The sequence below is a fragment of the Pseudorca crassidens genome, chromosome 10, assembly GCF_039906515.1.
Source record: "Pseudorca crassidens isolate mPseCra1 chromosome 10, mPseCra1.hap1, whole genome shotgun sequence".
Taxonomy (NCBI): domain Eukaryota; kingdom Metazoa; phylum Chordata; class Mammalia; order Artiodactyla; family Delphinidae; genus Pseudorca; species Pseudorca crassidens.
This window is the reverse complement of record NC_090305.1, coordinates 35,508,969-35,528,722: the sequence shown is the minus strand read 5'-3', so window position 1 is coordinate 35,528,722 and position 19,754 is coordinate 35,508,969. Positions and strand designations below refer to the sequence as shown.

General features: G+C 36.1%; 1 protein-coding gene across 3 annotated transcripts in view; it reads right to left on the bottom strand.

Moving 5' to 3' along the window:
• The window catches only part of KIF6 (kinesin family member 6), a 390,416-nt gene that overhangs the window by 303,890 nt on the left and 66,772 nt on the right, over positions 1–19,754 (bottom strand). For 2 of the 3 annotated variants that reach the window (XM_067753073.1, XM_067753072.1), the window contains exons 4-5: positions 7,459–7,606; positions 2,730–2,839 (exon numbers count right to left, since the gene is read on the bottom strand). In XM_067753073.1, the coding sequence (XP_067609174.1) occupies positions 2,730–2,839; positions 7,459–7,606 (258 nt within the window). Of the gene's footprint in view, positions 1–2,729; positions 2,840–7,458; positions 7,607–19,754 lie in introns of those variants that run through there. The other variant, XM_067753074.1, reaches the window with a different exon arrangement.

Here is a 19,754-nt window from a genome sequence, read left to right as displayed (position 1 = left end):
ATACCGTATGCTAACACATATATATGGAATTAAAAAAAGAAAAAAGGTTATGATGAACCTAGGGGCAGGACAGGAATAAAGATGCAGATGTAGAGAATGGACTTGAGGATACGGGGAGGGGGAAGGGTAAGCTGGGACGAAGTGAGAGAGTAGCATGGACATATATACACTGCCAAATGTAAAACAGCTACTGGGAAGCAGCTGAATAGCACAGGGAGATCAACTTGGTGCTTTGTGACCACCTCGAGGGGTGGGATAGGGTGGGTGGGAGGGAGATGCAAGAGGGAGGAGATATGGGGATCTATGTATACATATAACCGATTCACTTTGTTATACAGCAGAAACTAACACACAATTGTAAAGCAATTATACTCCAATAAAGATGTTAAAAAAAAAAGTGGCTTAAGGCTATCTCTAGCAGGACAATAGAAAATATCTAGATCACTTCTTATTCTTTTGTGAAGGGGAGAAGAGCCACCAAATAAATCCTATCTTATGAGGTCACTAATCTTTGAACGCTAGACATTGGAGGTTGGATGGTTGTTAAATATTATATAATTCAATGTCCACATTTTACATACAAAAAGAAACCCAGGAAAGTGAAAAAAAAATTATCTGAGATTGCAGGTTTGGGGCTAGAACCCAAATTTCCTGACTTCTAATCAAGTGCTCTTTTCTCTATATCACACTACCTCTCTTAGAGGTCAGAGGACTTTTCTCTTCCCATAGTTAGGCTGCACCTGATTATATCAATTAGACTCAGACTCACAGGGCTCACGTTGCTCTCCCTTTACACTCTCATCTTCAAAATGTCTCCTTCATAGTTTCAATTTAACAGATAATACCTAAAAATTTTAAGGACTTACTTGGGCATAGGTGGAAGAGAGACTACCAATGCAATTAAGGCATGCTTCTTTCCTCTGAGCAATGTATGTAAATGTAAACATCTGGTGCAGTATTCTCAGACACCCAAGTTATATATGTGAAACGCATCACCACCACCCACGCAAGTTTTCTAATGGAAATCTCCCTTTTAGGTCAATTACTCCTAATTCTCTAGGTCCTGTGGTAAAATCTTGAAGCTATTTTTGCTATTCTGGCATGAGAGTGAGAGTATCTTGCTTTTAATCCTTGTTCTACCATTAACCAATTAGTTTTGAAACCCTGGGCAAGTCCTACCTCTCTGAGCTTCATCTCCTCAGTCAGTAAAATGACTAGAGCACCAACTTGCTGTGATTCACCTTCTTTGCAAAACCAATCAAGTCCAAGGTGCTAGGCATAATCTTTCTTTCAGTCTTTCTTTTTCTCCTTTTCTCTCTTTCTCCCTCTCTCTCTTCCTTCCCTTCTTTCTTTCTATTTATTTATTGCATATCTCTCAGATTTCTCTCTCCTCCATGTTCATCATAGCCAAGCCCTTCTTTTTTGGATTATTACTAAACAAGCTATCAAGCTCTTCCGTGTAGATATGACTTGTTAAAAACGATTTTAAACAAGAGTTAGCCCAGAGGTATACAGGTTAGACTGGAGGCTAGAAAACTAATTAAGAAGCCTTTAGAATAAAGACCAATCTCACACCAAAAGCCTGTCATTCAAATCCCTCAAAAGCTGGCTTCCGTTGGCCTTCCTGCTTTTACTTCACATGACTCCTCAACACATGGCCTTTATGTATTTAATGCTGCTGTTTCTATCCTTCCTACGAGGAAAGTGCTTCCTTTTCCTGAAGTTATTTCCAATAGCTTCTTTAAAATCAATTTCTTCCATGGAGTCAGTAATGTTTCCTTTCTCTTAACTTTTATACACATATTAACAGTGCCAACAATAATCCCCTTTTCTAACTCCCTCTAGTAAATATTGTTAGCATAAAAAAAGATGAGCTGTAAAAACTCTTAACATTAACAGAAGAATGTATATAAAGGTTATATAACCTATTTTCTTTATTATCTCTTCTTGTTTCCTTTGCAAATTAAAATAAGCAAATGGTTGTTGACCTTTTTGGTAGAGGATTAATATATACTTTAAACTGCTTTAGAATATGTAATAGGAAAAATATTACCATGCATTTTCTTGGCTCTACCAACATTCTGAAGATGTCTGGACAAAAGTATATGAATTGTTACTAATTAATATATGTATAATTTAGGCAAATATTCAAACAAGCAGTGAGTAATGTTATATAAATGCTTGCAGAGTAACTTATTCCAGTAAGAGATAAGCTCTGAAGACTCTATTTACATTTCAGTTATGAAACAGTCAGTGCCAATCTGACCAAATGCGTGTCAATGTTAGTCAATAACAGCAGAGAAGCGTTTGGGGAAAACTTAAAGTTTCATTTTCTCTCTTTCAGATTCTTATTGCTAATTTGGATACCTTCTTCAGAGAAAGGCCACAACTAGAGGAGTAAAAGGGTTTAATGTGGCAAGAGCAAAGTAGTACTGTCACATCCCATCAATCCTCTCAGCGCCCATTCTCCGAGAATATTCACTGCATTCGTTCGTGCCGACTCCAAAAAAGGTTGTCTCAAGAAATGAATTTCAAGCAGTTTTGGGTCCCATCACTACTGTCTATTTGTTGTAACTGAAAAAAAATATCCACTATATTGCAAAAAGATTCTGTTATCCAGTATTTGTTAATTATGATTGAGACCAGAAACATACAAAGTTTCAAAGAAAACAAATGAAGGGAACATCTGAAAGTAATTTTCCCCCATTCTTTGTTGTTCTGCTACTCACGGCAAATCTTCCAAACTGGAGGCTTCATGTCTTGGATCCAATAGATCATAACCACATTCATTGTAGATTTCCAAATAGGAAATGTGCGTTGTATATATTTTGCTGCTGTCCTGATTGGGAAAGAGAAAGACATTATTAAATGGCTATAAATCACGATTCGGCTTAGAGAAAGATGAACACATTTATCACTAGTTTCCTCACAGTTTCCCTCCTTCACTCTCTCACTTTGTATGGTTTACATTTTCAGTTCGTGACACTTTCAAGTTGCCAGTTACCATATGTATGAGGCTTTTTTTCCCCAATAGCCAACACCCATGATTACAAGCAACTTCAGTCTGTTATTTTTTATTAGTTCCACATTATACATAAAAAGTCAATATACACTTAAAATGAGCCAACTTGGTTGCAGAACTGTATAACACACCATTTTTTACTTTCCAGACAGAAAAAAGAACAGAATACAGAATTCTTCAGTTTAAAAATTTCAGTAGCCAAAGAGTTACCATCTTCAATCATAATTCCTTTTTAACTTTTCTAATATTCAAATTTCCAATGACAGATAACAGACAATAAATAGATATGGAAAGTGAATTCCAGGGAACATAAATAGTTTAGATCAATCAGGTAACAGTAAGAGTGGACACTAACAGTTCACTACCTGTACTTTACCTGTTGGGTTAATTTTCCTTGCCCAAGTGGCTAATTAGGGATATTCAACTGTTGGTTAGGGAGAGGTATTTTCTGTGGGTCATTGCTGAAATGCAATAATATAGGCATCAATGTAATTAGGATAAAAGTCAAGGTGACTGGTCCTACTCTCAGTTCTGCCAACAGACAAAAAGGACCCACTCCCTCTGAGATGGAATAAAAAAGGGATTTTTTTCAGGTCTCGAGAAAATTCCAAGCTCACTTTTTCAATACCAAATATCAATAATAGCACTTCTTGTTTCCCCCAAAACACAAATGCTTCCATTTCTCTGAATATTAGAGTCTTGCTACTTATAAGAGGAGAATATATTTGTGTCTTCTGGCAAGAAGGTCGGCAGATTGTCAGAGTGGATATTCACAGAGAGGATTCTCATCTATATCCAGGACAATCCATCTGACAGGTGTTATTCAAAGAAGGAGAAGACCAAGTCACAGAGATGGGGGAGAGAACAGTGGCCTGCAAATCCAAAGCTGGAATGCTAGTCATACTAGCTCTGAGTCCCTACCAAGTCAGACCTCTGTTTCCACACTAATTAAGGTGAAGAAACTGGATAACGACTCCCTCGGCATTCTTCAGATTAAAACGAATATGATTCTCTGGTCCTAAAATGTCTCAAACTATCCAAATAAAGATACTACCATTTCATAAAAATGAAATAATACATGCAAAACTAAGGCAGCTCTCAGCCAGCACAGGACTGTAGTGAAACACTCAAGCTACAGCTGAAATTCCATGTTTGGTGTTCTGTGAAGGTGACAGCACAGACTGAATCTTTACTAATCAAGTTTTTCCCAACCAAATGCCAGAAAGCCTGTTGATGTGGGTGACTCTGGCTGCTTATGCTGACAAACAGTCTATCAATTATATTGATAGAGCTATCAACAGTCTATCATGACTAAAGTAACCTCATTTAGTAATGGCATCGTATCAGCATAATTTTGGGGATTATAGCTTGAATTAGTGCAGGAATCAGAGACTACAAATACTAGACAGACTGAGTGGTCTTTAGTCTAATCCAGTGTTTCCTAAAATATTACTTAAAATACTTGTGGAAAAAAGTGTTCCATGATCAGCATACATACTGTCCATCTCTGAAAGATTCTCAGAGCAAGTTAAAGCCCATGGGGAATCACTCAGCAACATCCTGAGATCCTGTTTAAAACAACGTATTTCTAAAACTTATCTGAACATATGTGAAATATCCCATAGATTACGGTTTGAGATTTTAGCATACGTTTATGAGTTCCTCTTAGCATCAGACAAAACTGGGTTAGAACACTGGATCTGCCTTTATAACTGAGTGATCCTGCACCCTTAACCTCAGTTGTTTAATCACGAAATTGGGGATAATAACCTTTAGAATATGGCAGAACTGCTGTGACAGAGGAATAAGGTTCTGTATTTTAAATCCTACCAAAAATGTGTGGCCTGCTAATAGGCACCAATAAATCATTGCTGTTGCTGAGGTTATTATTATTGCTGTTATTATTATTATTATTTCTGAAAGCCTCCAAATAGAGAATTCAGTATGTGAATACAAAAGGAAAGGAAAAGAAAGGCAAAAAGAGCAGCCAACTTCTACGTTCATCAGCAGTGGAGAAACTCTCTTCTTTCAGAAACTAGAAGAAATAATAAAAAGTCAGGAAAATGGCAAGTCCATTGCCCAGAGATGATAGGGATAATGCCTTTGGCTCCTCTGGCTTCTGCATTTTCTGGGCTTTTGTTGGAATACACACTTAAAATTCACTGAGCTATGTGGCAGCTACCTTTCCTTATTACTCCTTTTTTACTCTTCAGGACTGCCAGACTGTAATGTAACACACATGTTTGCTGCAGACAGCCTTTTCTCTTGCCCCCAAACAAGTATGAACCTTACGATACTCAAAAATAATGAGCAGTGATTTCTAAAATAAATGGAATCAATTTTCTTCTTTTAAAATCTTTGCAAATGTGCTCCTATCACACTCACAGGCATTTTAGGACCCAGTATGCACTAGTTCTTAGTTTATCTTGAAATAAATAAGTTGCATAAGTCAAATGTTTCCTTTAAGGATTCTGGAGAGCACCATGTGTCCTCTAAAGTAATCAACTGGGAGCATCTGAGTACCTGTCACCATTTTTCCGCTAAACAATGAGGACAAACTTTATGAAGAACTTCAAAGTTGCCTCTGACTTGTTTCACCATAGCTCAGTCGGGTTATAACTAATGTGTTGTACCCCATTGTGTTAATCTGCTCGTCTACAAGGAGTTGTCCTGGCTATAAGCTGATCTGATGGGCTCTCTCCAAACCAAGAAGTTATTTAGAATCATTTGGAATGAAATGGGGTTTAGAGTAATGTCAATGACAAACAGATATAAAATAATGAACCCAACAGATGGTAGGTACTTGGGAGATATTTAGACTTTTAAAACTGTATTTTGGTAACCATAGACAAAATTTAAAAAGAGACAAATAGATTTTCTATTAGGAAAGAATTTGTTTATTCTGTTTAACTTAATCAGGGGAATTAGCTTCATTTGTTCTGAGTTTCAAAGGATTCTTTGAAATTGTTCAGCAATCATTTGGCCACGTGCATATATATATGGCTATTAATGGCAATAGTAATAACTGTCATTTTTTGAGCATCTCCTATGTGCCAGGAACTGGACAATATCTTTAAATACAGTATATTCAACTCTCACAGCTACTCCACAAGCCTGAGGCATTAAGGAACTGCCCAAGGCCACATCCTGTAAGTAGTGCACTTAGAACCAGGTTGGCCTGCACCAACTTCAATGATTTTCCCAAGACAGCACGCTCCCACATTAGGCCACAGCAACAAAAACTATTAGAAATTATATTCCCAGTTGGCGAAATCTGGGAACAAAACAGAAGAGCTAATGTCAGAAATAAATGAGTAAATGAAAAGAAAGGATTTGGATCCAACATATACACTATACGCTATCCTTGCTTTTCCAAATTTTCTGGCATGCAGAGCTGGCATGTTTGCGCTAGTGAGTGATGAGCTGAACTAATGGGTAATTGCTACTTTATGGGTGGAAATTAGAATTATGCAGATCTCAGCAACTTCTCATCTTTGCAACTCAGAATACAAGCAGCATACAGTTGAGATATTTTGGAAAGACTGTTACACTGACCTAGTTAGGACATTTGTCATAATACAGAATTGCTACAACCAAAGAATTGTTGGAACTAGTAGGGACGCTGGAGATCCTCTAGTACAGTTTAGTCCCTACTTTCACAGAGGGCAGAACTGAAACCCAGAGAAGTTAAGTGACTCATTACATAGAGTTTGTTTAAATACAACCATTAAAATAAAGCCAGTCTGATACCCAGAGGCAGGGTATGTAGTGGTTAAAAAGCACAGAGTTTGGCATCACACAGACCTGGGATGGAAGCTCCAGATCAGCTACTTATGAGGATGCAGAGGAAAATAAATATATCCCAAGACTCAGTCTTCCCAACTATAAAATGGGGATAGAGGTACCTACATTGTTAGTTTTATTAAATCTTGATAAAGCAACAGGCATTTGGAACCACACAATAAATGATGCATATAATATAGATAGGAAACTCCCCTTTATAATAATATTAATTGCAATAGGATTTTTACTGTGGTAAATTCCTCTGGGCTTCCATTAAAAGTGTGAAAAAGTACAACCACATTATCCTATTCAGTGCTTTAGTAGCTAAAACAAAGGTCCATTTTGGCAAAAGGATATTCTTCAATTTAATGACAAATATAAAAGTTGGTAAAATGTGTTTTAACCTCCATGGGTGTATCAGAACAAACTCCCTTTGAGCCTTTGCTGAAGTAGCATCCCCTTTAATGAGAAGCACCTTCTGGATTTTCACCTCTTCAGCAAAATCCCAAACTTTCCTTCAATGTAAATGCCAGAGTTACTACACAATATTTCCTCATTTAGGTATAATATAACAAAATGTCACGATAAATTTTCCACCCACAGTAAATTTCTGCTGAATATATCAAATATAAAATGAACTTAAAGCTTCATACCTTTTGTAATTGCTCAAAAATGTATGACAGTGTCCTTGGGATAATGCCTCTGTCACTGTAGCGCTCTGCCCCACCTGTGATGGTGAATGTCTTACCGCTGCCTGTTTGTCCATATGCAAAGATGGTACCATTGTAACCTGCCAGTACACTACATAAAGAAATAGCAAACTCTTAATATCAAAATGGCTAATTGCATTTGTATTAAATGGCTAGTATTCTAAAAGCAACTTGATTCAACACTACTGAAAAGACATTTATAGAAATATCTATAAAAATATTTATGTATGTGACTATCTAGCTAGAAATTATTTTTTATCTAGGAGTCTCAGCACGTCAATCCTTTTTTCTGAGAGAGGACCTATAACTCAAATGGGATCCAGTCATCTTAAATATTTTCTTTATTTCAAATTATTATTTTAGAATACAATTGACCCTTGAACAACAGGGGTTTGAACTGTGTGGGTCCACTCATAAGCAGATTTTCTTCACTAAATACATACTACAGTACTACACGATCCTCAGTTGGTTGAATCCCCAGATGCAAAACCATGGATACAGGGGGATGGCTGTAAAGCTATACTTGGATTTTCAACTGCGGGGAGGGTTGGTGCCCCATCCCCTGCATTGTTCAAGGGTCAAATGTAGTCTATCCTTTTATATTTACAAAAAAGTTGCAAAGATAGTACAGGGAGTTCACATATATCCCACAGCTAGTTTCCTCTATTGTTAATATCTTACACTAGTATTGTACATTTGTCACAATTAATGAACCAATTGAAATATTATTACAAACTCTATAAAAATCTCCTTTTTAATCTAATGTCTCTTTTTTCCCACCTTTACTGAGATATAATTGACATATAACATATATAAGATTAAGGTGTGCAATGTGATGATTTGACACATGTATATATTGTGAAATGACTACCACAGTAAGTTTAGTTAACACATCCATCAACATATCCATCACCTCAAATACTTGTGGAAAAAAGTATACTTTGTGGTGATAACATTTCAGATTTACTCTCTTAACAACTTGTAAATACATAATACAGTACCGTTACCTATAGTCACTGTGCTGTATATAGATGCCCAGAACTTACCCATCTTATAACTGGAAGTTTTTACCCTTTGGCCAACATCTCCCCATTTCCTCTACCCCATAGTCCCAGGTAACCACCATTCTACTCTCTATTTTTTTTCTCTTTTTAAAATTTTTATTTATTTATTTTTTCATTTATTTTTGGCTGCATTAGGTCTTCGTTGCTGCGAGCAGGCTTTCTCTAGTTGTGGCAAGCGGGGGCTACTCTTTGCTGCAGTGCACAGGCTTCTCATTGCAGTGGCTTCTCTTGTTGCAGAGCATGGGCTCTAGATGCACAGGCTTCAGTAGTTGCAGCATGCGGGCTCAGTAGTTGCAGCACGTGGGCCCTAGAGCATGCGGGTTTCAGTAGTTGCAGCGCATGGGTTCAGTAGTTGCGGTGCGTGGGCTTCAGTAGTTGTGGCACATGGGCTTAGTTGCTCTGCAGCATGTGGGGTCTTCCCAGACCAAGGATTGAACCCATGTCCCCTGCATTGGCAGGCGGATTCTTAACCACTGCACCACCAGGGAAGTCCCATGTACTCTCTATTTCTATGAGGTTGTTTTTATAGATTCCATATATAAGTGAGAACATATAGTATTTGTCTTTCTCTGACTTATTTCACCTAGCACAGTGCTCTCAAGGTCTATCTATCTTGTCACAAAAGGCAGGATTTCCTTCTTTTTTAAAGCTGAATAATATTCCATTGTGAAAATATACCACATCTTTATCTATTCATCCATAGATAGACACAAGTTTTTCCATGCCTTGGCAATTGCCTTGGAAGTACAGATTATCTCTTTGAGATAGTGATTGCATTTCCTTTGGATATATAGTTGACCTTTGAACAACTTGGGTTAGAACTGTGTGGATCCACTTTGACATAGATTTTCTTTTTCAATGAATACAACCAGCCCTCTGTATTCAAGGGTTTCATACCTGCAAATTCAACCAACTATGTATTGAAATTTCCATCCAGGGTTAGTTGAATCCACAGATTTGAAACCCATAGGATACAGAGAACCAAATATGGGACTTGAGTATTCATGGATTTTGGTAAATGCAAGGGGTCCTGGAATCAATCCCCCACAGATACTGAAGGTATACCCAGAAGCGGGACTGCCAAATCATATGGTAGTTCTGTTTTTAATTTTTTAAGGAAACTTTATACTGTTTTCCATGGTGGCTGCACCAACTTACATTTCCACTGACAGTGTACAAGGGTTCCCTTTTCTTCTCTTGAAATCAGGTAGTATGATGCTTCCAGCTTTGTTCTTCTTTCTCAGGATTGCTTCAGCTGCTCAAGTTCTTTTGTAGTTCCTTACAAATTTTAGGATTTTTTTTCTATTTTAGTGAAAAATGCCATTGAAATTTTAATAGGGATTGCATTGGATCTATAGATGGCTTTAGGTAGTATGTTCATTTTAACAATATTAATTCTTCTGATCCAAGAACATGGTATATCTTTCTACTTATTTGTGTCTTCTTCAATTTCCTCTTCAATGTCTTGTAACTTCCAGTGTACAGATCTTTCACCTCCTTGGTTAAATTTATTTCTAAGTATTTTATTGGTTTCGATGTTATTGTAAATTAAATTGTATTTTTTCCTTCTTTTTCAGATATTTTGTTGCTAGTGTATAGAAACACAGCTGATCTCTGTATTTTCATTTTGTATCCTGCAACTTTAGGGAATTTGTTGATTAGTTCCAACAGTTTTTTGGTGGATTCTTTAGGATTTTCTATACGTAAGATCATATCATCTGCAAACAGAGACAATTTTACTTCTTCCTCTCAAATATGGATGGCTTTTATTTCTTTTCCTTGCCTAATTGCTCTGGCTTGGACTTCCAGTATTATGTTGAATGGAAGTGGTAAAAGTGGGCACTCTTGTCTTATTCCTGATTTTAGTGGGAACACTTCAAAGCTTTCACCATTGAGTATGATGTTAGCTGTGGTTTTATTATATATGGCATTTATTATGTTGAGGTACATTCTTTTTATACTCAATTTAGTTGAGAGTTTTTATCTTGAAAGAATGTTGAATTCTGTCAAATGCTTTTTCTGCACCTATTGAGATAATCAAATGATTTTTATCTTCTATTCCATTACTGTGGTGTATCACATTTATTGATTTGCATATGTTGAACCATCCCTGCATTCCGGGGATAATCCTATTTGAACATCGTGTATGATCCTTTTAATATGCTGTTGAATTCAGTTTTCTAGTATTCTGTTGAGAAGTTTTGCATCTATATTCAACAGGGATATTAGTCTATAGTTTTGTGGTGTCCTTAGTCTGGCTTGTTATCAGTGTAATGCTGGCCTTGTAAAATGAATTTGGGAATGTTCCCTCCTCTCTAATTTTTTTAGAAGAGTTTGAAAAGGATGAAAAGGTGATAATTTTTAGATATCTGGTAGAATTCACCAGTGAAACCATCTGGTCCCAAGATTTTCTTTGTTGAAAGGTTTCTGATTACTGATTCAATTTCTTTACTGTTATTGGTCTGTTCAAAGTTTCTATTTCTTCATGATTCCATCTTGCTACACTGCATATTTCTAAAAAAGTTTTTCTAGGTTATTCAATTTGTTGGCATATTAAGGTTCACAGTAGTCTCTTATGATCCTTTGTATTTCTGTGATGTCAGCTGTTATGTCTCTGTTTTCATCTCTGACTTTATTTGTTTGAGAATTCTACCTTTTACTCTTAGGCTAGCTAAAGGTTTGTCAATTTTGTTTATCTTTTTTAAAAAAACAGCTTTTCATTTCATTGATTTTTTTCTACTGTCTTTCTGGTTTCTATTTTGCTCATTTCTGCTCTGATCTCTATTTCCTTCCATCTTCTAACTTTGGGCTTAGTTTGTTCTTCTTCTTCTAGTTCCTTGAGTTTTAAAGTTAGGTTATTTGTAATCTTTCTTTTTCTTAATGTAAGCATTTATAATTATAAACTTCCCTCTTAGAACTGCTTTTGTTGCATCCCATAAGTTTTAGTGTATTGTGTTTCCATTTGTGTTTCTTTCAAGCTATTTTTAGATTCCTCTTTTGATTTCTTCTTTGACCCTTTGTTTATTCAGGAGTGTGTTGTTTAATTTCCACACATTTGGTTATTTTCCAGTTTTCCTCCAGTTATTGATTTCTAGTTTCATACCATTGTGGTTGGAAAAGATATTTGGTATAATTAATGTTCTTAGATACTCTAAGGTTTTTTGGTGACCTAATATATGATCTATCACACATGGAGAATGTTCCATGTATGCTTGAGAAGAATGCATTCTGCTGCTGTTGGTAGGAATGTTCTGTATAGGTCTGGTAAGTCCATTTGGTTTAACGTATAGTTCACATCCAATGTTTTCTTATTGATCTTCCATCTGGATTATCTATCCATTGTTGAGAGAGAGGGATTGAATTCCACTACTATTATTGTATTGCCTACTTATACCTTCAGATCTGTTAGCATTTGCTTAGGTGCTCTGATGTTGGATGCATATATATTTACAATTATTATATCTTCATGATGAATTGACTCTTTTATCATTATGATTAACTTTGTTTCGTGTTACATTTATTGGTTTAAAGTCTACTTTGTCTGATATAAGAACACTCTTGCTTTCTTTTGGTTTCCATGTGTGTGAAATATATTTTTCCATCCCTTCACTTGAGGTCTACATGTGTCCTTAAAACTGAAGTGAGTCTCTTATCAGCAGTATATAGTTGGGTCTTGTTTTTTAATCCATTCAACTACTCTGTGCCTTTTGACCGGAGAATTTAATCCATTAACATTTAAAGTAATTATTGATAGGTAAGGATTTAATAATGTCATCTTATTCATTGCTTTCTGGCTGCTTTGTAGTTCCTTTGTCCCTTTCTTCCTCTTTTCCTGTCTTTCCTTGTGAATTGATGGCTTTCCATGTGGTATGCTCTGATTCCCTCCTTTCTATCTTTTGTGTATATCCCATAAGTTTTTGCTTTTTGGTTACTATGAGGCTTACATAAAACATCTTAACGATATAACAGTTTATTTTAAGTTGATAACAACTTAACTTTGATCACATACCCATTTGATCACATACCCAAAATTCTACCCATTTACTCCTTGCCCCATATTTTGTTTTTGATATCACAATACCTCTTTTTATATTGTGTATTCATTAACAAAATATTGTAGCTATAGTTATGTTTAGTACTTTTGCATTTTAAACTCTATACTAGAGTTAAACAATTAACACATCACCATATGACAGTATTAAAGTGTTCTGAAATTGACTATATACTTACCTTTACCAGTACGTTTTATCTTTTCATATGTTTTCATGTTGCTAATTAGTGTCTTTTCTTTTCAGCTTGAAGAACTCCTTTCAGCATTTCTTGTAAGGCAGGTCTAGTGGTGATAAATTCCATCAGCTTTTGTTTGTTTGGGAAAGTATCTCTCCCTCATTTCTGAAAGACAACTTTGCCAGTGAAGTATTCTTCGTTGGCAGGATTTCTTCTTTTCTTCTTTCAGCACTTTTATATATCATTCCACTCTCTCCTGGGCTGCAAAGTTTATGCTGAGAAATCTGCTGATAGCCTTATGGGGTTTCCCTTATTGTGAGGATTTTTTTTCCTTGGTGTTTTAAAATTTTTCTCTTTGTCTTTGATTTTAGACAGTTTTATTTTAATATGTCTTGGATAAGACCATTTTGGTCTGAAATTTTGGGGTGACATATTAGCTCCAGGAACATGGATGTCCAAATCTTTCCCCAGATTTGAGAATTCTTAGCCATTATTTCTTTAAATAAGCTTTCTGCACCTTTTTTTATCCCTCTCTTCTCCTTCTGGGACTTTAATAATGAGTAGATTCTTTTAATGGTATCCCATACTTCATGTAGGTTTTCTTCACTCTTTTTCATTCTTTTTTCTTTTTGCTCCTCTAACTGGATGATTTCAAATGACTTTTTTTCTAGTTAATCAATTCTTGCTTCTGCTTGGTTGAATCTGCTACGGAAGCTTTCTAATGAACCTTCAATTCAGTTATTGTACTCATTGACCCTAGGATTTTGTTTGTTTTTTTAATGGTTTCTATTTCTTTGTTGAACTTCCTATTTTGTTCATGCATTGTTTTCCTAATTTCATTTAGTTGTCTATCTTTGTTTTCTTGTAGTTCACCACATTTCTTTAAGTAGGTTATTCTGAATGCTTTGTCAGAAAGTACATAGATCTCTATTTCTTTAGGGCCGGTCATTGGAGCTTTATCAATTTCCTTTGGTGATGTCATGCCTGCATGGGTGAACTTGGATCTTGTGTCCACAGGGGCTGACCAGGCACTGGGAATCACTGGGGTTGGTCTGGCATCTGGGTCCAGTCAAGAGCAGGGGTGGATTGGGAGCCTGGGTTCACAGGAGCTGGCTTGGAGGCTGGTTCACAGGAGCCAGCCTGGTACTATGGCCAGTCTGGAGTCTTGGGCTATGGGAGCTGGATTATTATAGAATATTTCTGCTCAACAGAATTTGTCACCAGTTATATAGCACTATCCCATTAGCAATGTCATTTGAATATAAATTTCTTAAGCCATAAATGCTCTAGGTAAATGAAGTCTATGACTTTAAGTATCAAACATTAAACATTTTATTGTTTTTTGATAGAAAACCTTCTAAAATATATTAGGCATTCCTGTCTTGAAAAGCAAAGGATACAGAGAACAAATTAGCATTTTCATTTTGATTTAGCTACAGCCTATGAAAAGTGAGTACTGTAGTGTGCTACACTGGCACCTAATGATTGTTATATCTACTTTTTTAACTTAAATATTCTCTCTTTCTACCAGTTGTCTTAATATACTATCCTCTAATATGTGCTCACTCTCCCCCCATCTTCAGTGGAATAGAAAACCAAATGGCAAAGCTTCATAGAATGCTATATAAAGATTTTTAAATGTAAGTTTCACCTATATATACTCAATGGCTATTTCTGTATTACATTGCTACAATAAAAAATAAACAAAGAAATGTAAATGGGCAAAATTTGTCTCCAGTTCCTTTCTGTACAGCCTCCTCATCCAAACTCAATCTGCCCCCTCTCCAATGGGCACTGGGAAATTTCATATGCTTCCAGTCTCATCTGTCTTAAGGGAAAATACTAATTAAAAATAAAGATGGTGGGATAAGGACCTTTAAAATTTACTTCTCCACAAGAACAATGGGAACAGTGGCAAATATAGTAAAAATCAAATTTTTCAAAACCCTAGAAGTTATCCAAAGGCTCACAACAGTCCAAGGAGTGCTTACTCAAGAAAAATGGCTGAGTAACAGTAAAAACAGTGAGCTTTATGATATTTTAACCTAATCATTCCCAACTCCACTGTAACCTTGAACGACAATAGCCTTGCAACCACAGTAAGTGTGACTGTGCAAACTAGCAACCAGGAGACTAGCAACGATTGGGGGGCAGTACAGGTTTGGAGCTCCCCAAAAAGCCCAAAGAAATGTACTTCTCTGATCTGTCTGGAAGCTACCTGGAAAAGCCCCACTCTGAGCACCTGTCATTGTCTGACCTGACTCAGAGTTTACTCAGTGCAAAGAGCCTCTCCGCATGGTGTTTATTGAAAAACAAAAAAAAAATCAGTGTTAAGTGTCTAATATTACAGTTGCCCTAACCTGCAATGCTAGGAGGCAAACAAGAGGGTGAACAAAAGCTTACAATAAACATCTGTGGAATGATATGTCTATGAGGGGGTTTGAAAAGTTATGATATATTCCTGGGGCTCTAGAGAGACACATACACATGCAGGGCTATGTGCATGCCCAGGGAAGACCTGAGAAGGTCATTATATCTCACTTGTGGCTGACCTTGAGGCTCTGCACAAGCATAAAATGAAGGCTAAGGCAGAGTTATAAATTTCTAGAGCATTGAAGGGGTACCCCAACACATACACAGAGTTCTTCATCAAAAGCTTGGAAACTGGTTCAAGGCATTTATGGAAATCTCTGTCCAATCATTAGCTGATGACCAAGCAACTGAGCAGGGATTTCAGAGGCTGCATACAACAAAGAATACAGACTTTACAGAATTAGTCTAGAAAATTCACTAAACAAACAAACCAGCAGCAGCAACAACATTAACAAACAACAATAACAAACCCTGGGGAGGGTAGGCATGTGATTTTCAGAACTGACATATTATATTACTTAAAACGCCCAGTTTTCCAACAAAAAAAGTTTTGAGACCCACAAAGAAATAGGAAAGTATTTCCCATACACAAGAAATAAAATGTTTAATAGAAACAGTCCTGGAGGAAGCCCAGACTACGGCTCACTAACTAGTTAAATAATTTATTTATTATAAATATGTTCAGAGAACAAAAGTAAAGCATGTTTAGAGAATTAAAGAAAGTATGAGAATAAGATCTCACATAAAAAAGAATATTAATAAAAATAAATTTTAAAAAAAAACCAGTAGGGCTTCCCTGGTGGCACAGTGGTTGAGAGTCCGCCTGCCAATGCAGGGGACACGGGTTCGTGCCCCGGTCCAGGAAGATCCCACATGCCGCAGAGCGGCTGGGCCCGTGAGCCATGGCCGTTGAGCCTGCGTGTCTGGAGCCTGTGCTCCGCAATGGGAGAGGCCACAGCAGTGAGAGGCCCGCGTACCGCAAAAAAAAAAAAGAAAAAAAAAAGAACCAGTAGAAATTCTGGAGTTGAAAATTAAGATAACCAAAACTTTTTTTTTTTAATTCACTAGAACAGCACATTTGACTTAATACAAGAAAGAGTCAGTAAACTGCAGGGTAGGTCAACTGAGATTATCCAGTCTGAGGAAAAGAAATTAAAAAGAATGAAGAAAAATAAATAGAAACTTAAGAGATCAACATACACATAATGGGAGTCCCAGATGGAGAGGGGAGAAATATTTTAAAAAATAATGGCTCTAAACTTCTCAAATTTGATGGGAAACATTAATCTATAATATATTTCGAAGAATCTCAGTATAGGGGCTTCCCTGGTGGCACAGTGGTTGAGAGTCCGCCTGCCGATGCAGGGGACACAGGTTCATGCCCCGGTCTGGGAAGAGCCCACATGTTGCGGAGCGGCTGGGCCCGTGAGCCATGGCCGCTGAGCCTGCGCATCTGGAGCCTGTGCTCTGCAATGGGAGAGGCCACAACAGTGAGAGGCCTATGTACCACTAAAAAAAAAAAAAAAAAAAAATCTCAGTATACTCCACGTAGGACAAACTCAAAGGTATCCAAGTCTAGACATGTCATAATCAAACTGTCTAAAGACAAAGCAAACCTTAAATGTAGCAAAAGAGAAGTGACTGATTACCTACAAGGAATCTTCAGTAAGATTAACGATGGATTTTTCAACAGGAATGATGGAGGCCAGAAGGCAATGGAACAACATATTCAAAATGCCAAAAGACTAGTTTGGACATCTTTCTTTGCAGAAATTAACAAGTTTCTCCTAATATTTATATTTTAATTTTGTTTTCAGATTGGTCATTGCTACTGTGTAGAAATACAAGTGATTTTTTTACATAGATATTATATCCTGCAAACTTGCGGAATGTGTTTATTACTCATAATCATTTTATAGTGGATTCCTCAAGATTTTCTTATATACACAATTATGTCATCGGCAAATAGAGATACTTTTACTTCTTCATTTCCAATCTAGATATCTTTTATTTCATTTCTTGCTTAAATGCACTGGCTAGTTTGCGAGTGAGAAATTCTCTTGGTTTATGTTTACCTGGGAATGCCTTAATTTCTTCTTAATTTTTGAAGAATGAGTTTGAAGCTATAGAATTCTCTATTTGCATATGTGATTTTTTGTTTTATTTTATTTTTCTTGGTGTCTCTTACTCTTCTTTTTTAATTGAAGTATAGTTAATTTACAATGTCATGTTACTTTCAGGTGTACAGCAAAGTGATTCAGTTATTCTTTTCCATTATAGGTTATTATAAGATTGTGAATATAGTTCCCTGTGCTATACAGTAGGACCTTGTTGTTTATCTGTCTTATATGTAGTAGTTTGTATCTGCTAATCCTAAACTCCTAATTTATTCCTCACCCCCTTTCCCCTTTGATAACCATAAGTTTGTTTTCTATGTCTGTGAGTTTGTTTCTGTTTTGTAAATAAGTCCATTACTGTTCTATTTTAGATTCCACAAATAAGTGATATCATATGATATTTGTCTTTCTCTGTCTGACTTATTTCAGTTAGTATGATAATCCACAGGCCCATTCAGGTTGCTGCAAATAGCATTATTTCATTCTTTTTTATGGCTGAGTAGTATTCCATTGTATATACATACCACATCTTCTTTATTCATTCAAATGTCGAAGGACATTTAGGTTGCTTCCACATCTAGGCTATTGTAAATAGTGCTGCAATGAACACTGGGGTGCATGTATCTTTTCAAATTAGAGTTTTCTCCAGATGTATGCCCAGGTGTGGGATTGCTGGATCACATGGTAACTCTATTTTTAGTTTTTTAAGGAACCTCCATGTTTTCCACAGTGACAGCACCAATTTACATTCCCACCAGTAGTAGTATTTTTAAAAGACAGAAAGAGAAAGTAATAACTAATAAAAGTAATGAAAAGCAAATGATGAATTTCAGCAATGAACAATGGGATACACATTTTTGTTAAGAAATATTTCAGAACTTCCTAAAACCAACAATGCAGGTTACTGCCTAAATCATCCTAGCTAGAGACAGTTCTGATTTATGTAAATAAACCAATGCTTTATAAACCAAAGTTTGATATCAGATGAAAGCTCCATTGTAGAAACCCTCTCTTTCCTTTTGAAAAACGCATTTTTCCCTAGAAATTTAAATTACAAAGCTAAGATATTTTGTCATTTCTGATCTTTCAGTATTTGCATGAATAAAACAAAAATAAAGCTTCAGGCCTCTTGCAGATTATAAACTGGAGTATTATTCCACACACATCACATTTACATACTAGAAAAAATACAAATCATTTTAGTTTTTCACTTTTATTACTCTTTGTTTAACCGCAAGTAGAAGAAACCTTCTAGAAGTATCTGCATAAAGTGAGACTTTATTTTGTTTCACTAGATGAGAAGGCTTTAGAAAGCTCCTTATACAACATCTAAATCAAAGCAATCAACAACAAATTATTACTGTGATGAGAATTTAGTTCACTAAACCAAACAAATGATGTTATAGTCCCTCAAATTTGAAGAGCTAAGCAGATTTGAAAACAACAACAAAGTAATGGGATCACGGATATTATAATTGGTGTCGTTAGCAGTTTTCTAACTACTTTTTGTTCAATAGAAGAATCCTTCTAAGGTATTTCTGGAAAACAGATATCTGAACTATACTTAAACAGCTGTTTGATTCAGGAGCAGGATGGAATCATATCTGGGTGGGGCTGCCTTTATTTTTGAGGGGAGAGAGGCAAGTGAGGTAGTACCTTAAAAGATCATGCAGTTGAGACTTAGAAAAATTAATAAAATACAGAGAAATACATTATTTATAATTTTAAAAACTTTTTATCGGAACGAATCAAATTAGTTCACCAGAAAACACAAATAAACTAGTTAGTACTAAGAGCAGAATGTTTTAAGCAAATAGATATTATACTATACAGTATGTTTAATTTGACTAAAATCTTTACATCAATAAGACTAATCTGGACCAGAATTATCAAAATTAAGGTCCCTATTGTAAATACATAGCTACCTTATTACTTCATCTTGCCTTTCACCCAGTTCTAAGAGCCCCAGTAGCTTAAATTCACTAATTTTTATTCGGTTTTAATTTTCAGAACAGTTCATTTCTGTCCACTGCAGCCCTTCTTCTAGAATAAAGTCCCTCAGAAGTAGCCTCAAGCAGTTCTTTGGTGCAGCCAATTGTCTTTTACAGAGAATATGATAAGTGACTCTTACTTGTTTCACTTTCATAATATTTCTGAGTGCATAATTCAGCAGCTTGAATTTTTAAGAGGAATTTGAACCCAAGACAGTAGCAACTCATAATTAACACAATTAACATGACTCCATTTTGCCATAAATAAAAATAATCTTCCCATCTGTTAAGCCAAGCGAACCCGTAATTTGTAAAATTTCCAGCAAATTTTGGTCATGGGGCATTCCCTTTGCTATCAAGGGGAAGTGGGTAGAAAAAAATAGTGAGGGCAACCTACGCTTCAGGGAAACTTGAGAAGGCAGTAGACTGGAGAGCTAAATTGTTCTGCCCAGCAAGCTTTCTTAGTC